The sequence below is a fragment of the Botryllus schlosseri genome, chromosome 5 (assembly GCF_051294905.1).
Source record: "Botryllus schlosseri isolate E-star chromosome 5, Bs_hap1, whole genome shotgun sequence".
In the NCBI taxonomy this organism is placed as follows: Eukaryota; Metazoa; Chordata; class Ascidiacea; order Stolidobranchia; family Styelidae; genus Botryllus; species Botryllus schlosseri.
The window spans coordinates 3,887,442-3,899,876 of record NC_137240.1 but is presented as its reverse complement, the minus strand read 5'-3'; the positions used below and the strand labels follow the sequence as shown (position 1 = coordinate 3,899,876).

The 12,435-nt window shown below is 38.9% G+C and overlaps 1 protein-coding gene across 1 annotated transcript in view; it reads left to right on the top strand.

Moving 5' to 3' along the window:
* The window catches only part of LOC145439972 (titin-like), a 515,551-nt gene that overhangs the window by 246,711 nt on the left and 256,405 nt on the right, over window positions 1-12,435 (top strand). Inside the window, exons 76-84 of the mRNA XM_080317640.1 lie at window positions 5,617-5,781; window positions 6,180-6,348; window positions 6,835-7,069; window positions 7,418-7,567; window positions 8,191-8,302; window positions 8,691-8,845; window positions 9,324-9,514; window positions 10,205-10,458; window positions 11,095-11,264. Coding sequence (XP_080173766.1) covers window positions 5,617-5,781; window positions 6,180-6,348; window positions 6,835-7,069; window positions 7,418-7,567; window positions 8,191-8,302; window positions 8,691-8,845; window positions 9,324-9,514; window positions 10,205-10,458; window positions 11,095-11,264 — 1,601 coding nt within the window. The remainder of the gene's footprint in view (window positions 1-5,616; window positions 5,782-6,179; window positions 6,349-6,834; window positions 7,070-7,417; window positions 7,568-8,190; window positions 8,303-8,690; window positions 8,846-9,323; window positions 9,515-10,204; window positions 10,459-11,094; window positions 11,265-12,435) is intronic.

The window sequence follows — 12,435 nt, the reverse complement described above, 5'->3', positions numbered from 1 at the left end:
ATTCCTGGCGTACTGGAAATATCTTGAAATCTCTCCAATCGTAACCTATTGGAATTAGACGGGGGATGCCAATTGTGTGTCGTAGCATGATGTATGCGGTGAACAATACCGATAGCGTATTTCGTCAGACTTGAATCTCCAAATCAAAACAAGGGTGTAAAAGGAACGGGTGCCTATTTTCAACACGCATATGGTCTCAGGAACTCTGTTGGAAATAACTGCATTATATACGTAATAACAGAACAGGTATTGGAGAGAAACTTGTACAACTAATTGTAGTTGAGTTGTATAATGTATAATTATTAATTAGACTGATGAAAGTGAAATGCCGGTAATCTAATTCTAATCCAATTTGTGAAATGTTTCTAAGTTTTTTTTCTAAACCAATTTATGGTTTTCTTGGAAATGTTACAGGAGAGCTTTATAGTGTGAAAAGAGTCAAGCTTGGTGTACATACATTTTTTATTGTCGTGCTTAGGAGAATGAACTGCTGGTTTGATATCAATTGAACTTGATTTTTGTCGCATTTCAGCTGCCAATTCAGTAGATAATAATGCTAATCTATCTCGGAGATAATTGTTTAGCTATAATTATAATTATAATCTAATTTGTAACAAACTGTGTCGCCTGATTGAAAATTCTATGGAATGTAATTTGGGAAAGTTAAAAATGCTCTAGCGTCCATCTCTGGTGTGAGTAGCACATCAGCTGTAACCAACGTTAGATAATAGCCCAATAAATACAAGATGTACGTAACTGTACATTAGGGCTCTTCAAAAATGACTTTTTTTCTCAAATCGTACTGGCTACTTGATAAAATTGTTAGGCTACCTAATTTAAGCCTACACACAAAATTTGGTTCAATTCCAGCCAGTAACCGCTTTGCTACAGGAGAAGAAAGTTTCTATTTATTATATAAAAATAAATAATAAAAAATTTGAAAATTTTCTGTTCACCCCATGAAAGTGTTAGGCTGTCTATAGAAACGATGCTCACCAAATCTGGTTCAATTCCAACCAGTGGCAGCGGAGTTATAGCCGTCGAAAAATTTGGATTTGAATAAAATAGTATTTACGGTGAGCACAACTATAATAAATAAACAAAGAATCGGTCACCGTAAATACTATTTTATTCAAATCCAAATTTTTCGAAGGCAATAACTCCGCTTCCACTGGTTGGAATTGAACCAAATTTGGTGAGCATCGTTTCTATAGACACCCTAACACTTTCATGGGGTGAACAGAAAATTTTCAAATTTTTTATTATTTAGATTTATATAATAAATAGAAACTTTCTTCTCCTGTAGCAAAGCGGTTACTGGCTGGAATTGAACCAAATTTTGTGTGTAGGCTTGAATTAGGTAACCTAACAATTTTATCAAGTAGCCAGTACGATTTGAGAAAAAAAGTCATTTTTGAAGAGCCCTACTGTACATTCATATTTGCTGAATACTTCACCATGGATGTGCTAATTTGCGAGGCTAATCCTTTCTGAAATTACAAATCGTAGGAAGGTTAGTGGCGTGGTCGAATATTAGGCCAACTACGTACGTTACGTACACGATAAACTTATCGAAAAATAGGTTATATTTATGTGAGCTAACTTACTTGTGCAATGTGCAGCCACTAAGACTAAGTTAACAACTTGGGGAGGACGACTATCTTTGAACACTGAATGAAATACAAAACAGGGACACCGGACACTCATTTGATCATTGTTATTCATACATCATAAACCCTGTATTTCTGAATATCCGAGTGGTCAATGGTCATACATTTCGTTACACTGTATTGGCCAGATCCGTCATTCTTAACGTCAGCTGTTATACTTGCGCTATATAGATTTATATTTACACGCACTCACGGCAACTTCCATGGTTTATAAAGGGGGCGTGTAGCGGCACGATCTTATTTTAGAAAGTAATTTCCGGTTGTGTTTGTATTGTTACGGAATTTTTGTACGGAATGACAAATATCGCATCGTACAAGTGGCTTAAAACGATGCAGAGTGTGAGAATTCCGTGCTTAGACGTGTAGGCAAGCTACAATGTTTGTTCGCGGGCTGTATTGTAGAATTTTAGTCAAGCCTATTCTATGGCGATGAGATGACTTGTTGGGTATGGAAAGCCAATATAAATCTGTTGCATTGCCGTTTTCGTTCGTCAAGTGTAACAACCAACAGGACTTCTGTACACAGTGTGACGTTATAAATTGCTTGACCTTAAGAGCTTTATTAAATTGGCCTAAGATTAATACGATTGCTTGAAATTTACGCGTTAGACAATCGCCGTAATGATCATTTATATATAAAGTTGACTGTTTCTCAGAGACTTGTTAACGCTGGAATCGATCGCTTATCATAAGTATCACGTTAAATGGTTCATCCTCATAATTGACGACATTTGTAATCCAGTAACAAGCAGTCGAGTGATTTGTATAAACAATCACTTGTCCTGTTTTAAGATGTTTCAATTTACTTGGTATAGCTATGATTGTACGGAAGACATTCCATATTCATATTGAAGTGCTGTAAACCCGAATATTGTCGGCTGGCACACGTCAAGGGTTATCGTCAGCAACTAGTAGAGAATTCATTGTGGAGAAGGAATATAGCTATGTGGTATGGGTTAAAGTTGATGTTATTTCATTAGCGTGCTTTGCCGGTATATAGCGAGTGTCGTAAAACTTTATGGCCTAGTTTTGCAATAGCATTAGCACACATGGGTTTACATCGACTCGTGATTGATATAATTCCAGCCGAATTTTAGTTCTTTTAAAAATGGAAAAATATATAATAACAATTTATGGTCAGCAAGTGTTACTTTACATTGCGTATTCTTATATCCTTCATGTCTTGTGGATATATCAATATTGGTCACTACGCACATTAATATCGCACGGTCGGGATAACGCCTTTTCATTATGTGTTTTGCATCCTAATATATTTTGTTCTACCGATGTTAAGCCCATTGACTGGGAGAATACATCAAAGGCTGCGTTACCATAAGCATGTTTACACGCCAAACAGAGTCGCTTCAGTTGTAGTGATTGGTAGTACGCAACTGTATATTAATAAGGGCTTGAGGATCGAACTCCACTGCAGGGATACGGGCTTAAGTCCAGAGTTACTATAGATGTATACGAATAATGTGTTAATAATGTTAGCTGAAATAAGCCAGGCCCCGTAGCATGTTTCCTGATAGTTCTAGGTAGCGATGCTATTCAGTGCCGTTCTTGAGCGGGTGTGACCCGTTGCCTGTCTACGCCCCCGATAACGATATGGAACTTGTATTATTTTAGTTTTAGCCAGTTTGATACTTCAACAAATTAAGATACGGCGATCCTTCGATTGCGTACCGTACAACATCATTCGAAGGCAATAATATTAAGCATAGTTGTAATCTCCATGAGAGACTACTTTGATGATAACAGAAACATCATTATCGCTATAACGGTGTGCAAGTTTTTCTTTTAGCACTCTAGATTTCATACAGTTGATATACAAAGTAATGGAATATCATGTATAACGGCTTCATGTTTCAAGATTTACTATGTAATACCGGTGTATATTAGGCTATATATCCGCAATCAGTCATAGCATGAGGGCAGACACTGTAATGGGAAAGCATGATATCCTTAAAAGTAAAACAGAACTGACTGAAAAATCTTCTGAACATGTATCACGTAATACTGTTTCCCATCGAATCTATGAACGAAACATCCTCGCTCATCGTGGGCCATTTCGACCTTACGTTAAAACTAAGGATTACTTGCGTCGCATGTCAGGCCGCGTTGACGATTCCACTTCGAGTACGCCGTTTGGAGTAAATAGTCTCAATCAATGGAGAGAGTATCAAAAAACATTGAAACCGCTACAGAAATGTTACAATCGTAATGTGAAAGATGGGGGAGATAGCATGACGCATAACGGCGTTACAGGTATACCTATTGTAAGCGACGGCATTAGCAAGCGTCTTATGTATAACTTGGCTTATTAAAGTTGTATAGCCATACTAATGAAAGCGAAATGTCGGTAATCTAATTATATTCTAACTGATGAAAGGTTTATGTGCTCTGATTTTATTTCTGATCTAATATCTGGTTTACCTGAAAATGCCACAGGAAAACTGTATAGTGCGAAACGAACCCGGATTGTTATACAGACATTCGGGATTCTTATGCTTATGAGTAGGGCAAGTTTTTGTTGCACTAAAATCGCGAGAAAGCTGCATTTAATTTTTAAAAAAGTTGCATTCATAATTTTTGTTGAATTATTAGGGTATGAGATACTCGAAAGGTTCCGTTGTATAACTTAGTTCCTGCAGAGCTGTCAAATTTGTTACTTCGCCATTTAACGGTCTGATTAAACCCCGAAAATTACATTTGTCCCGGTACACAGCAAGAAAATTAGGCATTGCGGGAATAATTTTCCCCAAAAAGCCAAACAGCAGAGCGATAATACCTTCTCCCTAAAAGAAGTCGACTAACACACCCCGAACCCCCTAGGTCTGCAAACGTGACCCAATGCATTACATAAAACCTTACGCTTGGCGACTTTAACACAGTCAATAGCCCGAAAAAGGTGACCCAGTGAAAATGTAATTTTCGGCGGCCTCGTCCGGGCTTTCGTGAAATGGGAAACTATTTCAAATGTAGACGACAGAATTAAAAAAAGCGATCTATTTATATATTGTTCGGGCACAGTCGTTCTTGGCAGGGGTGGTTCAACTTCTTGCTTACAAGCCATTGTGTCATAGATAACAGTGAGATGCAGCTAACACATCATCTAGCTCTTTGTCATGCAAATCAAAGATAATAGAACCATACTAAAAATAGTTTATAGCATGTTTTTCAATGACTCCTTTACATTTTTACGCAATATTTGATGAAAGTTGCGGTAAAAATTGGCATGAAAAATAGAGAAAAGTTGCAAAAAGTTGCACTATAAAATCCCTCCAAACAGCCTAAAACACCATAAGACATAGATTCTGAGTATCTATAGGAAGCTGCCAGAAGCTGTAAAAAAAAGTTGAAAAAGTTGCAAAAACTTGCCATACTTATGAAAATGATATATGATTTGATATGAACTGAATGGATATTTTTGTATTTATTTCTATTTCTGAATTTAGTTCAATTTCCAAGTTATTTCGTATTCTGCCATTCTTATTCTAATCTAATTTGGAAGAGACTGAGTAGCTTTAATTCTAATTCTAATATGGAAAAGCTTAAAATTTTATAGGTATTCAATCATTGTTAGATATCTGTGTTCTCATGCTAAGCCGAATATTTGAACTTGTTCAAGTTCGCTGATTATCTGATTCATATTTAATCCAGGCGCCGTAGACAATGGCACAGCTGCCTAAATGCTTGATTTGCTCATCGCTAATATAATGAAGTTCCGTTCTCCCTTTACCTCAATAACTTATTGGTTTTATCCACTGACTTTCACCTGCTGATTTATAGACCCTGTAATTGAATTAGACCGCTGACATTATTAGATCACGGCCCCGAGTCGTGAAATGAAACTGCTCCCGTAAATATTGTGTTGAGCTTACTTCCAACGGGCTTAAATATACAGTACATGTTATAGTTGTTAACTGTTGGCTTTTGTTAACAGGGGTCTTGATGCACGAAGACTACAGCCACCGGGTCGTGGTTAAAGAGGACGGCGTGCGATCGCTTATCATCTCTCCGGCAAGCCCGCGTGATGGTGGCGAATATACGGTTGTGGCAGAGAATAAAGCAGGAAAAGTTGTTAGCAGCGTGACCCTGACTGTGATACGTGAGTTATGTTATGGTTGTGAATGTGTACGCCATCTAGATAGCCAGCAGTAATTATCGAAGCCATCAGTCAAGACTTTGCCACACGGATTTATCATCAATCGCATCTACATCCTGTCCATGATTCTAGATCGGCGATTATAGGAATTCAGAGTGCTATTAGATATTATATGTATATTGTATACTCAGTGTAATACAATCATTACAATTCGTCATTCATTAGTCGTGTAAGGCCCATATGTGTGCAGATTGCGTTTGAGTAGACGATGACGATGATATTAAATGGGTTTACGAGTACCGAAATTAATCGCCCCTTTCCGTTGACCAGCCCTACAGATGATAAAGTGAATATTTTTTCTGTCTGTGGCACCACTAATGGACTTTCTTGTCCGCGAGCAGCTAAGGAGGGCACCGAAAGGCCGCGCATCTTGGAAAAGCCGCAGAGCGTCAACGTCCTGGAGGGCGACATGGTACGCTTGGAAGTCTTCGCGGTCGGCAGACCGACTCCCGAGATCGTATGGCTCAAGGACAATGTCCTCCTCATACCGGATAAGCACCAAGATTTGAGGTAACATCACACGATATATTTCAACCTTTTCGTCATGCGGTGGGACCAGTAAAATTTCAAAATTAATTTGGCGGGCGAGTGGATTTCGAAAATCAAAATCAACTAGCCAGAACGCAATTACGACACAAGTATACAATTTAGGACAAAGAATTGTAAATTTAATTTACTGACAAACCGGCCACTATTTTATATTACACCTGTCAAGGATGTTTCTATTGACGTTTCTACATGGCGATGTTCAATTACAACCAACCCTATCTAGATTGTTGGGTTTTCTTTTGAAAGAAATGCGACTGTTTGCTGGATTCTACTATAGTAATTATATTTGGACAACCTTACAAGGCTATATCCGCGTCTTCCTTGTCCCGCGACATATGCACATCATGCACCCAAAGTGTTTTAAATTTTATTCTAAATTTGTGAACAAATCTAAAGCCCTGTTTGTTTGTGTCGTGGCATTCATGATGATCGTTTGAATTTGTTTAGAATTGAAGGCGTAGACGGGCACGGCCTGCTTACCATTCCGTCCGCCATACGCGCATTGCACGACGCGTGGTACACAGTTACCGCCGTTAACAAGGTAGGAAGGGACCTTACGCGATGCAAAGTCAAAGTTCACGCCCGAGACTCGGAACCGGAACCGGAGAGGAAGCTGTACATACCGAAGGCGGCGAGAAAATTTCTACCTTCGGAACCGTCTCCGGATCGCGAGACCAGAAGAGTAAGGAGTCTACATTATTATGATACTTGAACAGCTGTAGATAAATCTGATTGAGTAATTAGACTATTTCGAGCGAAATGCGGGCAATTTAATTCTAATGCAAGTTTTGAAATATATTCGGGCTGCAATTATAATTGTAGTCTTATGTAAGGTTTCCTGAATATGCTACAGTTTTCTAATTCTAATCAAATTTGCACAAAACCGTGCAGCTATAATTCAAATTCTAATCTAATTTGGACAAAACTGTGAGGCTGTAATTCAAATTCTGAAATGGAAAAAAACTTTAGCTATAATTCTAATCATAATCTATTCTGGATGGATAAGGTAAATATTTCTGCCTAATTTCAGATTGACAATTTCGACGAAAGCGATCTATACGACGAGAAGCGTTTGCAGAAGCCCAGAATAAAAAAGAAGCTCACCCCTGTCAAACAGAAAATACTGGGGTCGGCCCACTTCGAATGTCACATCGTGCCCATCGGGGATCCGTCAATGAAGGTAACTTTCTGTCATTGAGAAAATCGAACACCACTAGACTACTAGTTGTTGAATTACCGGAAGTATTATCGTGTTACCACCATTCCTGACCTGTGGGTTTATAGTCTATTCTGATATTTGGTCGATATTTGATACAACCTTTTTTCGGATATACCGGTGCAATTTATTGACCGTGCTATAGGCCGTCGGGCGACAAGCACTAAATTGTTTTGTGTTGTTTGTTAAATAACAATAACAACAACAATAGTCGTAATCATCGTATGTTTTTTATTTCCATCCTCCTGAGACACGCAATGTACAATGCGATACACAGAGCACAATTCCATGTAATGAACTGATAAGAGGATGTCAAGACTAATGATTGTATTATCTTCTAAGAGAATTGGCGATATTATGGAATTCCGGGTGTAAAATGTTATTGAAACTAAGTTTTCTCTAAGTTCCCGTGGTGTGTATGATAAGTTTTTTGTATCACGTTGTATAACCTCAAGAGTTGCATGAAACGAGCTTATTAGTTTAGCTGTGTCTGAAGCCGTTTAATGATATGATGATTTTATTTTGTGATTTTTCACTTTATTGTAATAGGAGTTTTTATGGTTTTATTTTAAAATGGTTTTCTTCAGATCGAATGGTTGATTGACGGTAAACCGGTCGAATACGCGAATCGGATTATGATCACTTACGAGTTTGGATATTGCGCGTTGGACATCAACGCAGTCTATCCAAGAGATTCAGGTATGGAGCTGGCAATCACTGATTGCAATGATTAGTCATCTCGTGTCCCTTACTGTAGGCTTACATCTTGGCATTTAGGATGTTGTCAACAGCAAAAGTGGTGTCTCGGAATCATTATGGTGTCACCAACACACTTATGTACTCAGAACCACAGTGGTCCACAGTTAACTCAGCTTTAAGCTATTACACAATGCTTTGGATGAGAGTGTTGGCGATATCTTGAAATAAAATTAGAGTACAACTGAACATATAGTACCATAAATGCATAACATAGTACATAGTCGTATATGTACTATATATGGTATCTATGGTATATGTAGCATATCTAACATATATAGCATATATAGTATATGTAACAGAGTACGTTTATTCGGTACCAACATGACAGGGGTCGTCAGCTGCCGCGCCACTAATGCTCACGGCCAAACCCAAACCTCTTCCACCTTGCTGGTGCGAGACACCAAAGGGCTGGTCGAGGCCACGCAACTGCCCGAAACCCGACAGCTGCAAAACATCGAAAAGAGGGACAGAGAATTCCGAGGCGTGAGTTACCGCGTGGATAATTGTAGACTTGGGCAACCGGATAATTCTAGCTGTGTAATTAGACTAATTAATGCGAAATGCCTGTAATGTAATTCTATTCCAATTTGTGTTTGTGTTTCTGTGCTGTAATTTTGATTACAATCTAATTACTTTCCTGAAATTGCTACAGGAGAGCTGTGTAGCGCGAAACAAGCCAAGCTTGGTGTACAGGCCTATGTTATTCTCGTGCTTATGAGATGAACTCTGGTTTTATATTAGCTGAACTTGAGTTTTGTTGCATTTCTTTATAATTAGGAATTGAATTCAATTTTTAAGTTTTTGCGAATTTGGTATTTCTAATTGTAATCCAATTTGAAAAAATCTTGTAGCTATACCTTTAATTCTATTCTAATTTGTAAAATCTGAATATTGCTTAATTCTCCGACTCTGGATAATTGACATATAAGTATTATTACGGCTGATATGTGTTTTGTTGTAGGTTGGTGATAGATACGCGACCAGATATCCGGACGAAGACGAAACTCCCCACGCGCCCCAGATTGTTCTCGATCTCGACCCCGCGAGGGTGAAGGAGGGCGAACCCGCCAGATTCAGGTGCAGGATCACTGGGTATCCGCAGGCCAAAGTCGGATGGCATCTCAACGAGCAAGCCATCAGGAAAAGCAAGAGGTCAGTTTCATCCGATGTGTTTGTGCATCTACCTTAGAATCATTTGACTCTGTTTGTGTAAGGCTAAGTGACAGTTATTAGTTCTTCGTGTGTCTTGCTGCCGTATTCAAACATGGCATTTCGTGATGTGCCGGGACGCGTGTCTATCTGCTGTCTGATTATGTGATCGTATCGCGATATCATGTGTTAATGGTACTGTTGGTGGAGATTAAATACTTATATATCTTTACCGAACTTCAAAGAATCAGAAGGTACCATCATTCACTTGGACAACGCTGTAGGTAGATATATCTTTAGGTATAACTTAGAGATCCAGTTCCAATTTGTGCATCTATTTGGCTGGATATGCTAGCATTTCACAGCGTGGAATTTTCAGTAGATTTAGGAGCTTGATCACCCACAATAGTTGAATCCTTGAAAAATCCAAATCTTTGTGCCCTACCATTACCATACCATTCATTCCGGATATAGTACTTCGTGGAAATAGAGGTACATCTTTACTGATATAGTTTGGAGCTATAGAGGAATCATTCGGCCACTACTCTCGTCATTTGCTAGTCAAGATCATGAGTCTATATGCTTTCTTTGTCCGTCAGTTTTACTTTTATCGAAACGTCATGATCTTGCTAATGCACAAATTTAAGTTCGGTACTCCGATAACATGGTGATCATGAAATATGTAATATTAAGATTTCGTCTCTGGTACGACGGTATCCATTACTTCGAAATCGCGAACGTGCGCGGATACGACAACGGCGAAGTGCGCGTGGTCGCCACCAACTCGCAAGGACAAGTGGAGAGCCGCACCGCGCTGGAGGTTTACCAGTCGGAAGACTTCCGATCCGTCTTGCACCAGGCCGAAAAGGTTCCGATCACGGACGGCGACACGGACTTGACCGTGAAACGATACAGGACATCGCGCGCTATAGAAGATCAAATGAGAGGTATGGGGTTTTCATATTTTGTCGTCCATTTTGACTTGATTTTAGTTTATTTCTTTCCGGTTCAGAATTTAATGCGATTTGTTACCGTGAATTTCTGTCAGTCATACGGTCGATTCCGTTGAAAGTTCACATTACCAAACACCGTCCTGCCCACACATATCATATCTGCTACATATGTCTGATGCGTTTATTCTTGGAAAGCGCGGTGTCATATAACGGCTACTGTTGCCATAATACAATGATGAGAAGGTAAATCGTACGTCGGCTTTGCGGAAATGCAAACCGAATACGATTACGGAAATCGAGATGATTCCTAGTATGCCTTATAGTTTTAAGGATGAAGATTGTGGGGAGATTGATCAAGACATATGGTGTCTAGGAGCTAATTACTGTAACTTTGTTTACTAGGTTATATAGATTCTGTTCGTTGCTCAGTTGGTTATGTCTGTGCTTGAAAGTGCATGTCTCGTTTCCTTGTGGTTGATTGTGGCCGAAGTTTAGTTAATAAAAACCTAGAAAGCGATCAAACAGATTCGACTATGCTTTTCTCGGAACTGTGTAGTTTATATCAATGTAAAAATGGCCGTTTACGAGTGTCTGCGCCGTGCCTAAACGTGAAATGCTTTGACTTCGCAGAGGAAAACGCCCGGCGGATGGTATCTCAATTGAAGACGGTCGAGAAGCCCAGCCTGGTCGGTCAGAAGAAGTCTGGAAGCAGTCTGACGCAGGAGGAACTGAAGACGAAGTTCAAGCAGCTGTCAGAAGAAGAGCACATCAAGAAATCTTACCAGGTGGAGAAGAAAATGGTAAGATTTTGATTTATCGTGTGATTTATTTGAAATTCTTGAATTTTCACTGTATGATCTGCCAATGAAGTATCTACGGTGTCATCGTGTAGTGCAGAGTGTTTTCGAACACCAAACAGTGTTGGGTTGTTGAGAGGTTTCATTTAAAATGTGCGATTGTCTTTCTGGTACATATTCTTATTATTGATTATTAATATCATGTTATGGTGCTTATAACAACGAAGATATCTTGCAACAAAAGCTAACTAATTTAATCACGAGCTCATTGCTTAATGCAGCAAAGGACAATAAGTCTGTTAATGAGATTCTCCTGCTCAATACTATGTATTAGCTATGTTATGTATATATCTGATTTCAAAGACTATGCTCCAAGTCGTTTCGACGTCTTTCTTTTTTTTCATGGTGTCCCAGTCTTGTCGTCTTTTGAAATGATGAAGTTAATAATAACCTGTTACTTGGCTCCGATATATGTTTGGACTGCAATGTATTTTATTCAATAGCCTGTAGAAGGAAATATTCGCAATCGAAATATGCTTTGGATATCAACACCAATCGCACATCCTATTGAATTACGGTCTAAACAATCTAAAGTGCTTAAGATTCTTGCTACTCGTATTCTATCTCTGCAATATACGTGGGCCCCTCTACGGCCTGTTTTTTTCTGTGACTTTCAAGTCGTTGTTTTTATGCGTAGAGAGTGCGTTGTATCTTTTTCGATACAACTACCGATGGCAGCACAAAAGACTGTTACTTGATAAACTCTTGGGCATCACGTGGCGCTTTATGGCAAAGTACAATCGATTTCGCGCGAAATGAAGCTCTCTTTTGTCTCCGTTGTTTGGACAGTATTTCATCGACAGGCTGAAAATATTTAATTGAATTAATTAACCGGCGGAAGAATTCTAATCACTTGTAGCGCAGGAAACCTTCCTGTCTACTTCTCAAATTATAGTGACATACGAAAGTTCTTTAAAAGCTAGCATCGCAGTAATGTCGATTCACCGTATCCGCTTGTATAGAAAATAATATAGTATATTGATAAGAGTTGTTCATAGTTCATTGACTTGTATCTTCGGCTACACGGCCACGCGCTCTCAGTTCGGGATAGCGTGGATAGAAGATAATAGTGGTGCTGCCCGATAACCTTACGATTCCTTTACATACACATCGT